This window comes from Xiphophorus maculatus, chromosome 1 (assembly GCF_002775205.1).
Source record: "Xiphophorus maculatus strain JP 163 A chromosome 1, X_maculatus-5.0-male, whole genome shotgun sequence".
In the NCBI taxonomy this organism is placed as follows: Eukaryota; Metazoa; Chordata; class Actinopteri; order Cyprinodontiformes; family Poeciliidae; genus Xiphophorus; species Xiphophorus maculatus.
The window spans coordinates 23,590,490-23,610,608 of record NC_036443.1 but is presented as its reverse complement, the minus strand read 5'-3'; the positions used below and the strand labels follow the sequence as shown (position 1 = coordinate 23,610,608).

Genomic DNA, 20,119 nt, shown 5'->3' with positions numbered 1-20,119 from the left:
GTTTCTTTGATAGTTCGTCTAAACTGAGCACAACTCAAGAAGTTCTGTGAAATAAATTTCTTGACATTGTACAAACAAGTGTCAAAAACATAAAATCTGTTGTATTTATTCTTTTTTATTTATTCCATACATTCTTTTGCTATTTTTCTGTATCATTTGTAAATGTGCTTCACAGCAATGCACAAACTGACATGTAGAAAAGCTGCAGCTCACCAAATCATATCAGCGTCTTCTTTATTTCCCAAGTCCTCTGACTAAGCCAGTCCTTGGCTTGGCTCATAGATGAGCGCTGTGTGCTTAGAACTAAACACAGCTTAGCTACTTTGGACCGATTTATGTTCAGGTAGTCCTGAGTATCTGTCACAAGCTTATCCAGTGTCTCAGGATGATTCTCATCCAAGGACACGTCAGCATTCATCATGGGGTTGAAGCGGAAGTAGACATCTGGGGGCAGCAAATCGCCCAAGAGGGTGTGGACCCCTTCAGTGTCGGTGGCGCTGAAGATCAGGTTATTGATATTGGCTCGAAGGCTCGTGAAGGTGGAAGGGCTCCTCTTGACATCGTCATAGCGTCCAGTGCCAAGGGACAGCACGCACTGAAAGGGTGTGTTGGGCCACATCAACCGGCTCTCGTGGACCGCCAGGGTGCAGGGATTGTTCATGATGATTCCTCCGTCCTGCAGCGACAGAGCACAGATTCAGATTTAATTCCACACACATGCTGTACAGTTTACAAGAGCTAAAGGAAGTCAATCCAACATTCTAGCTCAGATATCACCTCTCACTGTTGCATAGATATTACATGTCAATATGTTTATCACTCATTGCTGTAGCAATGAAAAACTATAACAAAAGGAACTGCTCAGCAATTCCTCACTACATTTTATGTGGCTTAAAATCCATTAAACCTCCGACTTCAGAGTTTGTGTCACAACAAATTCTGCTCTTAGATCAGTGCTAATAGTAGCAGTCCCGCCGACTGTTTTCTGGGAAGATTTAGCAATGTATGTGGATCTAAACTGTGACATTTCTGTGGTCTTTTGCGACTCTTGGCAGCAGTTTTTTCATACTCTGTATGGCTCTCAATAGTCTTAAACCCTGTAGTGCCAAACATGTTTGCACAGCCTATATGTAGAATCATACAGGTTGGCAACAGAAGTGAAGACGAACATCAACCAGCCAACCGATGATAAAGTTGCACTTAACCATAATAGATGCAACAAAGCTGGTTAGCTCGCTAAAAAGCAAAAATATATCAGCAGCTAGTTATCGGTAGCCTCAATCGCATAGAGTCACAGAATGCAATGAAGATGTCTGCATGTGTCTCAAACATTTTCCTGACATAAAGTTCCAGGAAAAAAAAAAACAAAAACAAAAAAACACACAGAAAGAGTAGTTTTACTCTTGGTCTATTTATAGTCCTAAATAAATAGTCCTGCCAAGACAAAATTTGATACCTGTGATTGATATAAAAAATATCAAATTATTGTTTTTCAATTAATTTAATTTTGGATGCATGAATTCAAGATGATTTTAAGAATGCATGGTTATGGGACATGTTTGTGATTAGGTGATGAATATTTTACATTAATAGTTTTATTGCAGACAACTTTATAACCTGGTGGATGTCATTCTGCAAAAGAAACTCCTGGAAGTATCCAGGTGCGGCTGATGATGCACGCACTGCCTCCCACATCTTGTGGCTTGACCCTCCTGAAAAGCGGCTTGGGCAGCCTGGTTTGTGGCTGTAGTTGCGAAACACAAAGGCCTTAGGGCCTGTGCCCCAGTTCACAACTGCACTGATAGCTGCAACCTGAAACATAGGAACAAATCCTTCGTTGCAAAGCTTAATGTGGTCCAGCTTTAACCTAAATATCACACCTCATCAATTTTGAAAGAAGATATTGTCTTTACCTTTGGAGTGCACTTGTTTCTGGATGTTTTAATAAGCAGCTCAGAACCCAGCGTCTCCCTTGTTCAAGTGAAATAGGTAACATGTGGGGAGTATAACTTATATCTCATTGTAAATGTTCATTAAGTTTCATTCTAATGCATATAAATAGATTTTTTCAGAGTACGTACTGTAGTATTTTCTCCCAGGTTGCGGTATCATAGTAGGAATGACTCCATCCCATGTTCACGGTGCCAACTAGCGGGTTTTGCTTGAAAACCTCGGTTCCAATTTGACGGTACATTTCAGTACACTCCTCCAGAGAAACACGGGCCAGCCCCAACATGAAAGCTAAGATGGCTCCTTTTAGCATAAAGAAGCAATGACTTTAAGGTGACACAAATATATATTAAAACAGAAATATCTTGACATGTCAGACTTAGCTTGTTTTCTTTCTTGTTTTTTAGTTTTTACCTGTGCTCACTCCACAGATGTAGTCAAACAGCTGGTAAATCTTTCTGCCGGTCTCGTCTTCTAGTATCTTTAGTAACTGGAGAGGTACAACACCTCTGGGAAATGAAAGAACAGAAGTATTTACAGTTTTCCAATTTTTATTTGCGAAAACCCCTAAAAACCAAACAAAAACTGAAAATCATGTATCCTTCTCCTTAAACTTTCTATCATGTTTTGAACTATTACATAAAATCTCAAAACATTGACGTTGGTTTTTGTAAAGTGTAGAAATACTTCTAAAAACAATGTAGTCATAAAAAAAAAGTCATTTTTCATGGTTCAAAAGTCATTTTAAAATAGAAAAAAATGACTGGAATAATTGTTATACAAAGTTTGAATTTTGCAAATGTATCTAGAATTGGATTGTTGTAATCAGCATTATGCATTAGAAGAACATGTCTAATTTGTAACAAATGTCTCTCAGTACAATCTTGATTGAGATACATGTTTGATTAAATTATAAAACTAAAGAGTTTGACAAAAATTAATTTTGTGGACATATATGTTTTATGATATACAGGAAACAAACTGATAAAGAAAAGCTCTTGTAGGCGGAGTGAAGCATCTGAATAATTTATGGAAAGACCTTTGTCACATACTTACTCAGAATGAGGGATTGCTAAATTAAGCTTTAAATCAATTGACCGGCTCCCTTAAAAGGTCATATTTTCTAACAATTAGCATTTAATACCTTCTGAGTTTGACTATAATGCATTAAAGTCTTAATCTAACTATATGACTAGATTTTAATAGAATGGATTGGATCTATTTGTATGGAATTTTGATTGACTTGGATTCTACATAATTAGATATTAATTATTTGTGCTTGTGTTGTAAAGTTCATTTAAATTACAGCAAATGTGAACTGACACTAAATAAGGACTTAATCAAATTGAAATATTTGCTGAAGATGCTGGTTCTAGCATTGATGTTCACTGATTCCTATTTTTGTCCTTAGTATTTCCTCAGTATTCATTTAAAATGGACTTTTTCTGCTACATGTCTGTCTTGGATAATATGACACATTATTTTATTTTGATTTACTCCAAGATTAAGTGAAAACAGCTGATCTATAATACTTTATGAACAGGTACCACCATATTGCAGAATTTAGTTAAAGAAAGCAATTACTGTAGTTCATTTACTTTGTGCACCATAACTTATTAACAGTAAAGTTTCCAATATTTACTAACCTTGTACCTCCCCCATCAATGGAGAGAACTCTGATGCCACGACCTTTGACTGGATCCACATAACCAATCAGAGCAAAGGCTTCTCTTATAGTGGCCTGCAGTCCTTGATGGTGTTTGTAAGTTCGCCGCAGTCTCAACAGGTTGACTATAGATGTCCCCTGGGAAACAAAAAGCATCTTGGATTTTTATATATATTTTAAGCTTTTTAAACATTTGTAACCCTTTCTTTGACACAAATGTTCACAAGACCTGCCAGATAAAAGACTTGCATGCTGGGAAGCGGATAAGGTGTTCATTGAGTACTTCTATGCAGGCAGTCATAGCGTCTGGAGTTGAGGCTTGTCCTAGTCTCAATATTAACCTAAGCGTGGTCTCCTCTGCATGTCTGCGGGTCAAGACACACTGAAAATACACAACGTTTGCAGAGCTTTAAAAGTCTGAGAAACTCATATGAGGCAAAAGACCATATAAAATCTTAATACCTCTTGAAAGTTTTAAAACATTAGCATGTAAAAAACACAAACTTCAATGTGTGTTAAAGGGGATTAATGTGATACACCAACACAGGTTGGAGATAGTGAAGCTATACGGAAATATGTGAACTGATTGCATTTTACAAATTAAAAATCTGAAAATAATAGTGTGCAAAACCACGTATTGATGCTATTTAGGCTAGAAGTGAATGTTTTGTTTTTTTTACCGGTACATCAAGAGACTGAATTATTTTTGCCCATTCTGTAATGAAAGTGAACTGCTGGTCCCATCTAACAAGAGGACGTTATCATACATACTCCTGGATGATAGATTGAGAGATTATATATATTCAAAGCTTGCAGTATTGTTTTATAACCTAATCCTGCTTTAGATTTCTCCACAAATTTATCTCCAACCATCTCTGATGTGTTTGTTTGTCGTTATGATGCTGTTTGTAATATTCTTCAATAAACCTCTAAGGCATTCACAGTACAGATAAAAGTAAAAATATAATTAAATTAACTAGTGAGATGTCTTCTGAGTTATATTATTGCCCTGAACCGTTTTTAGGGCATCAGATTAAAACTATCCTTATCCTTCTTCAAAATAATTAAAGTTGGTCTATTACACAAAACTATTTATCTATTTACTATCTATTTTAGGGTTACTGGTTGTAATGTGACAAAATGTGAACAAGTTCAGCAGGTATGAACGCTATTTAACGTGTCAGATCAGCTCACCCTATTATTTATTGTGATCTCTGGTAAAGCCACAGCAGGAGTGACTTCAGTCTCCTGAAAAATTGACCTCAAGAAACGTGAAGCAGCAGCAGTGGGACGGCGAAAGACGTCCATCAAAGATGTTTTCTGTAAGGATGCCAGGTCTGTCTTTGTATTAGGGTCCTTCTGTTCACTTTGTGATCTAAAATACTGATTGATATGAGTTGATGTCTGAGAATAACTGTCTTCCAAGCTTGCAGCTTTTGAGGTAGGTTTTGTTGAGACAGGAAGTTCTTTGTCACTGTGAGCTTCATCTACATCATCGCTGGCGCCAAAGTATTTATTGATGTGTTCCGCAGTGTGAGGGAATAATTCCTCAGAGGTGTTGGGGTCATTTTGGTGTTCCATTGTTGTCTGTTGTATATGTTGTTTAACTTGAGGCTTTTCACCAGAGTCTGGGATTTTTTTCTTCTTCTTCACCCTCCGGGACATAGATGATAGGTCTTTCTTTTGACCAGTCTCATCCAAAGAGAACACTGAGTTGACATGTTTGGCAACATAATCGAAGGTCTCCCCAAATACTGTAGCCAAAGAGCTGATGTGAAATAAATCCAGTTCAGACTTGTCATCACTGGAGGCAACAGTCTCTGGCTCTTTCTGTTTCTCTTTGGATTTCGAAGACTGTGCTGGGCTGCTACCTCCTGGTTTTTTTTGAGTTGCAGCTGACCACTGACTAAACCTGCGCTTTTGTGACTGGTACTGATATTCAGGAACTGTTGCAACAAAACTGCCATTTTCAGCAAACCCAACAACATGTCTCCTCTTAAGGTAAATGTTAAAGTGTCTGGACAGTGGGTGACTTTTCAGTACGGGTGCATTAAAAATCCCAACTGGAGCTTTGGTTTTAAATGCCTCCTTATTAGTAAATGGATAAAAACACAGATAACGGAGATTAAAGAAGATTGAAGCATAACTTGTAAAGAGCTTTGCACTGCTATTAAATGTATAAAGCCTGAATGAGTTTGGACAAAGTGCCAGTGTAAAAAGGGATTGGTCTCTTTTGAGACAGATCATTGTGTACATATTCCTGCATGATATTAAAGTCCTCTTAGCGACACCTGAGCATAAGACAGGGCAAAATGGATGACCCATTCTTGACTCAATGTGGTATGCAGCTCCCAGACTTGTTGTGGACACCTCTTCTCTGTTGCAACATAATCAACTGCAACCTAGAAAAAAATCCATAACACAATCTTAATGAATCCAACTGATCAATCATTGACAAATTAAGACCTACAGTACATCATGCACAGTGACATGTACATATATAAATATATATATATATATATTACAAATGTTTGATTTACACACAGTGTCTTGCAAAAAAATGCACTTGACTGAGAAACCAAAGTGAAGTGAAGGTAAAAATTTAGTCAGTTGTCTTTTCCCCCAAAATTAGAAAAGGGTAACCTTTATTTGGCATTCGGCAACATGTTCTGCTCTAGCTTGTTTCCTAGAACTGCTTAATGGGAATATTATCCCAAGCTTGATTGTTCAAAACATCTGTGAAAGAAGGTAAACAGAATATAGAACCTTGACCTTGATTATGCATATGTCATTTGCAAAGAAATAGTCAAAGTAAGCAATTTGACTACTTTGGCGAGTTACCTACTCTGATTACTTTTACTGTGACAGGGCAAAGGTGTGATCTAAATGATCATACCTTAACCTTCATAGCAGATTTGATCAACAGATTTACCTAAAAAATAAATCCTTGTTTTGTCTTAAATCCTACTCTAGTAAGCTTCTGGGGACAAACAATTTGGGTAAACAAAACCTCACCAAAGAGCAACTTCAAATTTTTACCTGTGGCAATTGCATGAAAAAAAATTGCCGTATTGTGTTGATCCAGACTTTGGGTGGGAGCGGTTCTGTTTGTGGACTGCTGGAGTTTTGGACCAGTTCAGTCAATCGTCATAAAATGAAGCTATGTCATGAAGTCATGTTGTCATTCCTGGAAAATCTAGAATTGGCAAGAGAGAGTGTCTCTGAGCTGTTAGTCGGTACGTCACATCTCATCACACACAGAGTCAAACACACACAATATATATCTTAAATGATGTTCTAATATATCAAGATTTAAAATGTTCTTATAACTCATTTGAATGTCATCTTGAAATATTGACATCTTTCACTCTTAAAAAAAATATTATTTACACTCACAGGTTCACCCCAAACATATAATCTCATCATGTTTCTTTCTGGCAAAAAAAAGAAAAAAAATCAAAAGGATGAAAACTGAATTGCGTCTGGTTTTTTTTCCACAACAGAAACATTTTGTGCAAACTACAGTCCTACACAACTAACTTGTGTAACTTTTCAGATGACGAACATGCAACACATTGGTGGTATTCATCTAACTTTACCTTTCAGGAATGTTTGTATGCTTGTATCTGCTTGAACATAATATTAAAGGATTACTTACAAACAAAATGAAGTGTCAGGGGTTTGACATATCACAGCAAAGATTTCTCTCCTTTAAGTCTGCTCATAATAATGCAGACTTACAGTGGCATCTAGTGGCAGTCTCCTCACAGTCTTATTTATTTGCTTTTGAAAAAAAAATAATCTGATTTTCTGGTATGACAGGAAATTGACTGCATTTTGCTTCAGTGACTTTCAGTCTTATCTCTGCACAATACATTTAACAAAATAGAACAGTTGCTATAGCAGAACTCGTTTTCTGTCTGTCTTTCAAATTGCTTTATTGTCTGATCAGGCATCTTTTGCTGCTTAAAGGTTTTTTGTTGTTGTTGATTGTTTGTCATCTACCAGCCTGTTTGCCAGAGGGCACGTCTTTCTGGGTTGATGATGAAAATACAAGACTGAACTGCTGATCAGAAAATAGTGTTGTCACTCAAAATGAGCTCCATTAAACAGATTAAAACTTTACTCTAATTGTGCTGTCCTTAATACATAACTATGTGTAGCTAGACAGCCAGCCAACAAATAATAGAACGGAAACTTGCTTTTCTTAACTGAAGATCTTGTATAAATGGATTTTTGTAAATACAACAAAACGCAAAAATACATCAATAGCTAATATCCTCATAATGCCGCACACAAAACGTTTTTGAAACTGAAATATAACAGTAATGGAAAAATGCATTACTAGCCAATACACTCATCTTAATGCTACACTTAAAACGTTTTTATAACTGAAATACAACAGAAAGAAAAATAAGAAAAATACACTTCTAAATGATACTTATCTTAATGCTGCACTCAAAAAGTATGTACACTGCTCTACATTTTATCAACAACAACGCCTAAGTGTCTTCCAAATACATAAATACTTACAAAGATGAAAGTTTTCCAACGCGTATAAAGTACATTCAGATTATTCATAAGTTGCTTATTTTCTCCTAAATACCTAAATTCGTGTTGACAAGGTTACCGGAGAGATATACGTCAAAGACAGTTTGCTGCTAAGAGCGCTCACTCGGTCATGTTTCTGCAAATGCAATACAGTACTGTAGTTGATAGACAAAGATAGTTTGTAAAACAAATGTCACACTATTATGCAATTTCAAATCCTTTCCTTTTTTACTGTTAGCATGAATTTACAAATTGAGTTTACATCATGAAAGTGTGTAATGTAACTTATTCCCACTATAAACTAATTTAGAAAATCTGACCGAAATGGCATCACAGTCTATCAGATTGTTTTGTCTGATCCGGCATCTTTTGCTGCTTAAATGTTAAACATTTGTTCCAGGAGACATTTCTCTGAGCTGTTGAGAATACAAGTTGAACAGAAAATAGTGTCACTCAATATGAACTCCATAAAACAAATGCAAACATTATTAGTTGTACTTTTGATATTAAATGTGAGAACATTGTTTAGAATCAGATAGGATCCGTTTTGCTAATCAAAATGCAGCCTCGTCTAATTTCAGTCTTTGCTTTTCCCCCCATTCTTGCTGCAGTTCAAATGTTTTCAAAGTATTTTTCATTGATCCGGACAAAATAAAAAGCATCAAGTCAGAACGACACACCTTATATATATATATATATGAAAAAGCATAAAGTCTTTACCACACTTACATCGAAGTATTTTAATTAGATTTTCCTGCAGTAAAATATGCAACATATTCATATCAATAAATATACAGTAGCTCATTTTATTAATGAAGGAAGTTAGGAGGAGTCAACTGATTTCTTTTCACAGCGTCCTGTTGTGCAATCCTCTGCCCGTCCAGTCCACTTAAGTCGATTCCTTGCAAAGATGGCGTATGACTTATCCAAAAACGGCCTCACCGGTGACCACATCATAAAGTGGCCCAACCAGCCGAGCCCAACGGCGCCATACATCACTGCAAACGCTGGAACGCCGCGATGCACCTGACAATGCAAAAAGTAAAGATGTAAGTGCATTTTAGCATTCAGATTCTTTAAGTCTCAGTTAAGTTGTTGTGTTAAGCGTTAACCTCGTCTTTCTCATCGATTACAGTCATTTCCTCCATGGCCATCTCATAGGTGACATCATTGTATTTTGCGCCGTCGTAGCCTGGGCTAGAGATGTCAATAAAATGAACTTTCCCAGGCTGGTTTCTTTGCAGGAACTGGAGGAAGCGGATCTCTGTCATGCAGATGGGACACAACTCATCATACAACACCTGGAGTAGAATAGAGATTAAAACACTTTAATCTGTTGGATTTTACTCATTCACAACAACAAAAAAACAAAACATAAGCACAAACAAATGAAAAGCAGACTGCATTAACTAGAACATGTTCAGTATTTACCTAAAAATGTGTGGTGAATAGGACTTATTAACCAAAATATGAATATTATATCTTCAAACGATGTGTTATAATCAGCCAAATTTGGCAAGTATAAGGATTTTGACAAGTTTCAGAGAAAATCCCAAACCTTCAGCTCTAGTTGGTTGTGCCTGGTAGGTAGTGGTCAGTAGCAACAGAAATGTGTGAGCTGATGACAGTGTCTTTGATGCACATGGGGAGTGAATGCTGGTCTCTGTGGTCCAACCCAAAACATTTACATTGGTTCTGATAAAAAGATGTCAGAATTAAGAAAGATGATTCTTGTTTATGAGTGGGATTATTTTGTCAATAATGCTGCTTATTATGTATAAATTAACCATATTGTTCAGAGGAGCAATGATGGCCTATTTCTGGATATATAAGAGAAAAAAGGGGATTTTTTTGGAGGGTGGGGAAACAGGAAGTTATCAAAATACACAGTGCATCACAGTGTGGGACTGCAAAAAACAATAATGTCATTATTATGCCTAAGGTTATTTTTCATGAGTGATAATTTTCTTCATAACCTGATAATAATGAGCTTTTATTCATTACACGATGAAAAAAATGCATCTGCTGTGATAACATTTTTTTAAACATAATTATGGAGCAGATTTTGGGAAAAAAGCATCACTATGACGGCATGTTCAGCAACAGTATGGAGTGTAATTTTTCAAATTTCTCAAAGTAAGCATATGTTTCATCACTACACAATGTTTCAAGAGCAGCCTGATTGATTTTAAAATAATCCTTTGGCATAGACTTCATTTTGTAAGTGATTAAACTTTGAAAGATTTCACTAGAATGAAAAGTTTTTAATACAATTTTATATTTTTTTTATGTGAAATCAACAACTGAGCTTCACAATTTACGTTTCCCAGAGATGTCAATGCTCGCTGTCAGAAAAATGAAAGGACAGGCATGTCTCACCCTGACACCTGCAGATTCGGAGTTCAGGTTCCTCCGCTGGTGCCTACAGAACCCAGGCGTCACCAGTTTCACTGTCGGATTTATACAACTGGGGAACCTGAGTGAAGCCGCCGTGGCCAAACCCACTCTAACTTTACAAAACATAACTAACAAAACCACTCGAATAAGACACTGTAAAGCGATCGATTCAATAATCCAGCCGAATGAGGCTGAAGCTATTGGAAAGTTCCTTAACTTTGGCGAAGTAAACATCTGCGAATGGAAGAAAAAAATAAAAATACAGTGTTTATGTTTCACTTATCAAGAACGAACACATAACAGCGGAGCTTCTCTTCTTCTTGAGTTAGGTCCAAAAACAGTGCCACCTTTTGGAGTGTCTTTGTATTGAATCTAATAAACTTGGAACCTCAGTAATGCGCTCTATTTGCAAATCGTTCTAATTTTGTAAAATAAAATAAAAGAAAAAAAACTTTTGTAATTTCACATAGCCACTACCTTACTATTTTATTTTTATTTGTTTTCTATCTATCTATCTATCTATCTATCTATCTATCTATCTATCTATCTATCTATCTATCTATCTATCTATCTATCTATCTATCTATCTATCTATCTATCTATCTATCTATCTATCTATCTATCTATCTATCTATCTATCTATCTATCTATCTATCTATCTATCTATCTATCTATCTATCTATCATCTATCTATCTATCTATCTATCTATCTATCTATCTATCTATCTATCTATCTATCTATCTATCTATCTATCTATCTATCTATCTATCTATCTATCTATCTATCTATCTATCTATCTATCTATCTATCTATATAATTTTTTTTTTAATTAAAACTCACATCCTTAAGGCCAAGCATGGTTTCTATGAACAACTTCTACTTCGGAATCTATGACTGTATGATTTCTGGGAATTTAAGTAAGACATTTATTTTAGAAACGGAACCTTAGGTCAAGGTCAAATACTGAAGAAGTTTTAAAAATTTCTGCAACAAATAGAGGGGGTCATCATGTCTCCACAGGAACCTTTCGGTGACAGCATGTTTAGGAGTTGTGCCAGAAAAACACATTTATGCCAGAAGACCTGTGCTTCTTTTTCTCTGTCAAAGGCCCTGGAAATCTTCAGACAGTCTTGTGGAAGATGGGGGGATTGTGCAAAGAGGAAAGATCAAAGATCCCTTTCTGTGTGGACTAACCTTGTAATATAGGAAAAGACAAAGTGCTGCCCTTCATGCAAGAGGAAGTGTACAAAGTTTTGGTACCTGGGTTAATAAAACATTTGTCATATGTGGCTTTACTGAGATAGTTTTCCTGCTGAAAGAATGCCTTTTTCTATAATGTTTATCCTCTTGCAATAATTATTAAAAATGTTTAGATTTTGCAACTGTACACATGTTCTTAATTTGCATGGTTTCTAAAATCTTAAAACTCACAATTATTTTTGTTTCAGTGCCATGTTATACTTGGATGTCTAAATCAAATATAATTTCATTATTTTATGGCTTCTATGTGCTAATAAATTATGTGTTAAAACATCTGTTAAGCATCATCTGCGAACCAACACCACAAAACTTACACAAAGATGTATCAGGCATAAACTGATGTGATAAAACAACACATGCTGTAACTTTTAAAGGAAATGTTGCATTGCATGATGAAACTCTTATAACTCTCCACTTGATCTTTAGTTACTTGCTGAGGTTTTTTTTTGTTTTTTTTTTTGAGCTCCACGCCTCAGGAAGGGGCTACTGCTTTTGTTGTGAACAGCCACTTGCATTTTTTGTGGAAGCACATGTGATGAGATCAAAGGACCTGCAGCAGGGTGCTGAGGGAGGAATCTATAGTTTCACAGACTGCTCAGAATAGTTTTAAGGACCTCACAGAGGTGAGGAAAACAATCTGTTTATTAAGGAGTATAAAACTGGGCCAGAATGTATTTAGAAAATTGCAGTTGCTTGTTCTCTGTGCACATCTTATTATCTGTTTCCACTTTCCAGTCTGAGGATTGAACATGCCACCTGCAGCAGCAACCAATCTAGGCTACACGCCACCAGATGGAGGCTGGGGATGGACTGTCGTCTTTGCCGCTTTCATCTCCATAGGATTCTCTTATGCCTTTCCCAAGTCCCTCACCATCTATTTCAAGGAAATTCAGGAATATGTTTCAGTTTCCTACAGTGAGATTGCCTGGGTGTCCTCAGTCATCCTGGCATCTATGTATGCAGGAGGTCAGCAGCAGCCAGAGGCTACTTTTACAAAAATTCAACAATCACTTATAAAATTTGCTCTACTGGTACTAGTATGCTTGAACAGCTACATGTTAGCAAAGCTTTTTATTTATTATTTGTTGTTGAAAGGTTAACTGAATTAAGAGAAACTGAAAGGTCAGCAGACCTGTGGTCATGGTCGATGGACTCATGGTGTGCGTTGGCATGGTGATCAGTTCTTTAGGAACCAGCATAATTCACCTCTGTGTTGGAGTAATTGGAATTGAATACTATTTTTATTTTATTTTCTTGAGTAATACTTTTTTGGGGCTTAATGTTTACGTATTTTGTTACTTTTTGCATAACAAATGTCATCTTATTGTACGGTTAAGTTTTAGTATTGAAAGGTTTGCTTAAAGTTGCTCAGTAAGAACTGGCTTTGTTTCAGTCACTTGACCTTGTTTTCTTTCTCTGTGAGGTCACTGGCACTTGTTCAATGGAATATATATTAATGTTTGCCAAAATCATTGCAAAATAAGTCTGTCCTCAGAGTCTTGGCATAAGTATTTGCATTGCAATTTGATGTGACAGACCCAAACACAAAATAGAACATATTCCTGAAGTGGAAGGAAAAGGATACATTGCTTTATAAATTCTTCACAGGAATATCTGAAAAATGTGAAATGCATATGTATTCATCTCCTTTGAGTGAATACTTAACTACCTGCAAGTGCAGCAATTACAGATCACATCTAGCAATAGCATCCTTTGTGTGTTTTTTCTTTCCCTCATGCTCAGTTAGATTGGATGAAGATCACTGGTACTCATCAATATTCATGTCTTGCCTCTGATTCTCAACCTCACTATCTGGACTTTGACTGCTTCATTTTACTCTGTTGAAAGCATCTTGATATTATTTTGGGTTTATTTAGGGTCCTCCTGTCAACTCTTTTTGCCATCCCTAACAGGTTTCCAACCAGCATTGCCAATATGCAGCTACCTTTAACACTTATCTCATTTATCTTATTCATAATACCCATGGGTGAAGGAGGATCCTTCATGGGTTATTAGCTTCCCATGGGTCACGTCAGTGTTTGTTGATGGCCAAATAGGAAATTTAAACCATTCTTTTGTTGTTGGGCTGCTTATTTGTAGTTGTTGCTCTGCCAGAAAGGTAGCTTTGAATCTCTGTCCAGCCATATCTTCAAACATGGAGACTAACAGTTTAAAGACTCATAGAGGGATTTGATCATAAAAACAGCCCATTTCCAGCAACAAATCATAACTATTGACCAAACAGAAGAGATTTTTGGAGTTTTGATAGACGTCAGTGGTTGTGATAAAGGATCCCACACATTGGTCTACATAGATGACAGTTTTCTATCAACAGATTCTCCCACATGAGTTGTGGATCTTTGCTCCTCCAGAGTTACCAGTTTCTCACTGCTTCTCCGAGTAATTCTCTGTCTGGTCTGTCACTTCAGACAGACAAACCTCCATGTATTGCTAGATTTACATTTTTGCCATACATACATTTTGAAATGCTGGATGGCGCTCTGTCGGATGCTTCAACCTAAACATATTGTTTTATATCCTAATCTCCCTTTGAGCCTCTCCACAACATTATCTCTGACCTGCCTACCGTGTTCATTTGTAATCATTTGAAAAACAACGTTTTCATAGAACAGCTAGATTTGTATGGTGATTAAATTGAACACACAGAATCCAAAGTGACTTCTGAAATTATTTATGTGCATTAGATTTTATTTAGAGAATTTAAATGGAAAAGGACATAATACAATTGTACAATCTTTATGATAGTTATTGATAAGAAATATCTAAAACCCTGTATTCTTACTATTCTACTTCCCAATATGATGAGCGTTTTTTTTTTCTTTCAAAAGGTTTTGGTCTTGTCTTCAACCTGCAGTCAGCTCTGACAATCATCGGCACTTACTTTCAGGTCAAAAAGCCACTCGCAAATGGACTCGCTATGGTGGAAGGTCCAGTTGTTCTTTCCACTCTGGCCCCTCTCAATCAGTTCCTTTTATATTCCTTTGGTTGGAGAGGGAGTTTTCTCGTCCTGGGGTCCATTGTTCTGAACTGCTGTGTGGCTGGTGCTTTGATGAGACCAGTTAATAAATAAGCCCGATCCCAGTCCAATAATGACTCATCAGTGAGCAGGAGGAAAACCTCTGAAGAAGCTGCTGCTGTGGATATTGGCTCATTTTCTGCTAACCCTCCAGTCAAAGGCAGTAAAAACAAAAAAAAAAGTCAGAGCTTTGTTTCCAGATATATAGACATCTCCCTTTTCACACACAGAGGCTTTCTCATTTATCTTATTGGTAATGTTTTCATGTTTTTTGACTCTTTTGTTCCTGCTGTGTTTCTGGCTCCATACGCTAAGTATCAAAGGACAGATGAATATTCAGCACTTTTGTTACTTCCTATTTTTGCTTTGGTGGACATGTTTAGCAGACCAGTTACTGGATTCTTAGCCAACAGCAGGTGGATTAGACCAAGAATACAATCTTTTTCCAGTTTTGCTGTTTCATACAATGGCGTTTGCCACCTACTTTGTCCACTGGCATCTGGATATGGTTGTTTATGTGGTCTTCGTTTGGGATGGCAATTGAAATGCTCTCTGCACTACCTTTTGAAGTTCTGATGGACCTTGTAGGAGCTCATCGCTTCCCCAGTGCAGTTGGACTTGTCACTATCATCAAGTGTGGACCAGTGCTTCTTGGACCCCACATTTCAGGTTTGTGAGCAATGTTCATGAAGTATAATTTTTCAGAAACATAAGTTGACTCGTCGACTCTGCATTCTGTCTTTCAGGGGCTCTGGTTGATGTTTTCAAGGACTACAAATACATGTAATATCCATGTGGTGTGCTCATGCTGGTGCCCGGTGTCTTTCTCTTCATCATGCATTATTACAACTACAAGAAGCTGGATGAGGATTGCAGGCAGAACAGCAGTGGAAATAAGGACTTCTGAAGAGGCAGTGAAACTTAAAATTAACCAGAATGAGAAAACAAGCAATGAAACACAAGATTAAGCGTTTTGATTCATAGTTTTAGATCAGAAACATTGTATTCCAGTTGTATTACTTTTTAAAATAAAGCTATTTGTCTGGAAATTTTGAGCAAATGTGTTAGATTATTTTAATCCTTTGAATGGCTAACTTTATATTCCCACATTTTGTTGTCATGTGTAATTTTATACAATTACTTTCAAAGATATTCTTACACATTGAAAATGTTCAGTTGTAATAAGACAAAATGTGAAAAAGTTTAGTTATTTATATATTCTATAGTAATTTTAAGTGACAGACCTACACAAAATAGAGCAAATATGCTTTCTTTTGAAAAGAAAATGATACACAATTTACATTTAGACTCATATGTTGGATGGGGAATGTCACAGAACATCATGTTTTAAGTATTCCCCAAACTGAATTTAACTTGTTTGATTAAATCTGTTTCCTTCCTGATCAGACACCTATATTTACCTGTAAGATATTTAAAGTTTGGGGTTATTTTGGCACAGAACAGTTGTTTGAATGCTAATTGGCAATTGAGACTTCAAAAAGTAACTGTTATTTATTTATTGTTATGTAAAATGGAACTAATAACAAACGCATGCAGCAGTTTTTCTATATTTATTTAAAATAAATAAATAAATAAATAAATAAAATGAAAACCATGTATCATTTTTGCTTTACGTTACAGTTATGCATTACCCTGTCTTGGTCTATGACATAAAGCTTTAATAAAGAATATATAAATATATAGCCTAAAAGAGTTAGTAAACATTTAAGGTGTATATATTTTTGCAATATTCTGTACCTGTACTGTTAAAGACACCGCAAAAGTTAATTATCTTCGGGCGGCATAAAGCAATCAGTTCAACTTTTATCCACTAGATGGCAATGAATCCTATCATGTGAAAGTGAAAGCCAGAACATACAGTACAGTATAATATCTCTCCAACTAAGCTGCAGTTATTAGGTCTTTACAGCATTGAGTTCTTTAATACAGGTGATGACCCTCTCTATTAAAAATGATGAATGTAATTATCTGATTGTTTCTTGTACAAAATTCCTCATCTTACCTCTGCACTTACCCTATCCTTAAATTTTAATTCTCCTAAAAGAGGAAAAAACAACAACTGTTTTTTGTTCATGTTCTAGTTTGCAGTAAAATTTATTTTTAGTGTCATGGGGATCGGTTAAAGCTGTTCTGCTTTTGCTTTACTAAAGTAATAAAAATTCCCTTTTATGTTAACGAAATATTTCAGAATGATCTTTTGAATAAGAGCAGAGAACTCTATGTGCATTTAAATAATAAGCATCCATTTACGTGTGGCTGAACCAATGAAACGCTTTCCTTAACCTTACTGACACGAAAAAGCATTGTGTGTTTTACAGATTGAATAGAACTGTAGGACTTACCGGCACATACAATATTCTGATATTTTAAAATAGGTTTCAGTATTTTGTGTATCTTTAATGGGCAACTATTATGTGAAGTAGAAATTCTGACTCATGCTTCACCAAAGTGAAAATACCTGAAAGGAAATACAATCTGTGATCTCGAGCCAGGTCAGATCTTCTCCTCATAGGTCAATTGTTCTAAGCCCACACACTTGATTGCAGTACTCCTCCTTTACTACACACAATACAATATTTCAGAGGCAAGCAATCTGAAAGCAAAACATTGTCATTATTACAGATATATGCTTAAATGTCCCATCTGTATTATGTCCCTGGAAGGTTTTTATTGACTTACTTTATAGAGGGATGAAGCTCTATTATAAAAGTGAATCGATAGCTATATTCGCAGCATTGGATGCCACTGTAAATCCCTGTCTCATGGATGGCTGGTATTCTCTTTGGAATATGGCTTAATTTCAATCAGTTAAACATCATTGGTTCAGAATTGACCAGGGTGGCATCAGTTCCACTGTGTGGCTTTTCAAACAGTTAATGTCACTTACATATGTAGCACAAAGGCAGAATTATAACGCAAGGCCAACACACTCCATTTCAAGAAGCTTATTCAAATATTCAATAAAATTAACTCTTATTACAGAAAAATTTGAAGACAAGATTAAAACATGATCTTTTCAACCAAACACTTCTTTTTCATACATGGAAAAATGAATCACATCAACGTATGAATGTATTTTTTACTGTAAAAGTGGCCCATTAAAAGGTGAATAATATAATCTTTACTCAAAGCTAAGCAGCCATAAAATAAAATATTGTAAATAGATCCCATTTGCAACCTTGGGCCTAACATTCATGCATCAAACTCCCTGAGTTTTCTAAGTAAATATACAAGTATGAGACTTGATGTGCACTTCAATGTGTCTTTGAGAAATGTCTGCTTATTAAAACATGAGAATGTCAAACCAAATTGGGTACTTATTACAACAGTATGTTAACCCTCACTGTGCATGTTGAACTCAAAACCGAAGGGAGTTTTATACTATTAAAAGCTGGAAAGCTGAAAAGGTCAAAGCTGACCAAACCATGTTTTTGGACCACTGACAGAGTAAGAGGACATTTGAGTTAATTAGTTTTCACTGTTTCAGACATCAACTATAATCTAACAGTTTACTGTCTAATGAATGGACACAAAGAGAGAGAGAGAGAGTGAGGATCTCCAATTAGTGATAGCTCCCAAACGCTCTGTCTCAACTCCTCACTGAACAGCTTGAACATAATCACCGTGATGAACTGTGACTGATGTCAGTAAATCTGCCCTTAATTGGGAGCAGAAAGATTGAATCCAGGGACCTCGTTGACTAATCCAGATGATGCTGAGACATCTGGCTGGAACCCCACTGCTGGTTAAAGCAGTCAAACCCGGGTTCTGTTCCAACCATAAAGCGGGGATGTTTGGAAGTGAAGTAGTGCCACTTTCTGGTTAACTCATCGTGTTCCCCAATAATCTCTGCTAATCTTCTTTATCCATGACTGCAGAACTAAGCTGTCTACACAATGTTTACTCTCAGAGGAAGGGTAATGAATACCAGAGACTTTCAGAGACTCCATGAAAATAAACACTGATAGTTGGGGCAGCTAACACAGTCGCACCGGGAATGTTGACATGTTCTAACAGGCAGAGGGGCCCGTAAGGACTCAATCAGACAACAGGCACTATCCCCTCCTCGAGCCTGTCCTCCCTGATAGAACACAAGATTTACTGGGGTTGTTTGGTGAAAACAAAGCACTTGGCTCTCAACATCACTGTCTTGTCAAAGAGCTACTATGACTTACAGATCACTGATAATCACAGAGAGCCCCAGCCAGTCAATCTCTCTATCATATTTTTATTCCAGACATATAAGAAGCACCACAGTAACAAGATAAAACGACCAAGAAAAAAAAAAAAACAAAAGAAAAAAAGAAAACAACAGCATTTAGTGGAATTTCAAATACTAATTTCAAGTATAATGGATTTTTGCATAACTATTTGAAATCTCTGGAAATCAGCCTCCATTAAATAAAAATAGTTTGCCCAATCAACAGTTCTTGAATTTGTGCAGGCTAATGATCTAATATTTTTAGATTTCTTCATCTATGTAAATATTATAAAGTTTTATTTGATTATAAATACATTAAATTATCTCCAACTGGTTAAAATTTAAAATATGGTTTAAAAGAATTGGCCAGTTTTCTATGTAAAAGTAATCAATAATCTTTATTGTTTGTTGTAGCATTAATATAAATATAATATAATGATATTGTCTTTTCTTTGTATTTTAGCTTGGTTTGTTCACAAATACATCTCAGTTAGTAATGATTGCTTTTAAGCTCAACATGACCTCTCTCTGAAAGTCCACCAGGTCTGTATCTGAATCCTAGTGGTAATAAACTGAAATGAATTAAATAAAACATGTATTTTGAATATGTAGTGCTAAGAACTAGTGAACAAGAAAAAAACATAAACCTGACCCCCACACTCCTTACAAATGTGAAATATTGTCAGCTGTTCAGGTAAAAGGTTTAGTTTGCAGTTATGTGCAACACACCTGACAGAAACTAACTCTTTTCCATATGCCATCAGGGTTGTGTGTTTCACAACATTATTTGCTATAGGGGACATAAAAAAGCAAAGCAAATATGGACTCAGTTTAAAAATAATAAACACGGAGGGTTAAAAATAGATATGAAAATGTACACCCAGTTTCCTCGAGAGAGAGAGAGAGAGAGAGAGAGAGAATGGGAGAATGAGAGAGAGAGAGAGAGATAGCAAGAGTCAGACAGTGTGATTTCAAAGGCACTTTTTTCTTTAGGTCAGGGCCTGAAACAAGAATCAGCTGTGAACTGAAGCGCAT

The 20,119-nt window shown here is 36.2% G+C and overlaps 2 protein-coding genes and 1 pseudogene across 2 annotated transcripts; 1 reads left to right on the top strand and 2 right to left on the bottom strand.

The window, feature by feature from the left end:
• Positions 1 to 99: 99 nt before the first annotated feature.
• LOC102237946 (calcium-independent phospholipase A2-gamma-like) lies at positions 100 to 5,973 on the bottom strand. Its single transcript, XM_014469763.2, has 8 exons — positions 4,811 to 5,973; positions 3,846 to 3,998; positions 3,597 to 3,754; positions 2,365 to 2,459; positions 2,082 to 2,253; positions 1,914 to 1,971; positions 1,618 to 1,812; positions 100 to 676 (listed from the first exon to the last, which is right to left on the bottom strand). The coding sequence occupies exons 1-8, from the start codon at positions 5,939 to 5,941 to the stop codon at positions 218 to 220; spliced, it is 2,421 nt and encodes an 806-aa protein (XP_014325249.1). The 5' UTR covers positions 5,942 to 5,973; the 3' UTR covers positions 100 to 217.
• Positions 5,974 to 8,911: 2,938 nt separating this feature from the next.
• On the bottom strand, positions 8,912 to 10,871 carry LOC111609626 (uncharacterized protein At5g50100, chloroplastic-like). Its single transcript, XM_023338970.1, has 3 exons — positions 10,547 to 10,871; positions 9,280 to 9,468; positions 8,912 to 9,193 (listed from the first exon to the last, which is right to left on the bottom strand). The coding sequence occupies exons 1-3, from the start codon at positions 10,796 to 10,798 to the stop codon at positions 8,990 to 8,992; spliced, it is 645 nt and encodes a 214-aa protein (XP_023194738.1). The 5' UTR covers positions 10,799 to 10,871; the 3' UTR covers positions 8,912 to 8,989.
• A 1,703-nt stretch (positions 10,872 to 12,574) lies between these two features.
• Positions 12,575 to 15,769, top strand: LOC102238208 (annotated as a pseudogene).
• The last annotated feature ends 4,350 nt before the right edge of the window (positions 15,770 to 20,119 follow it).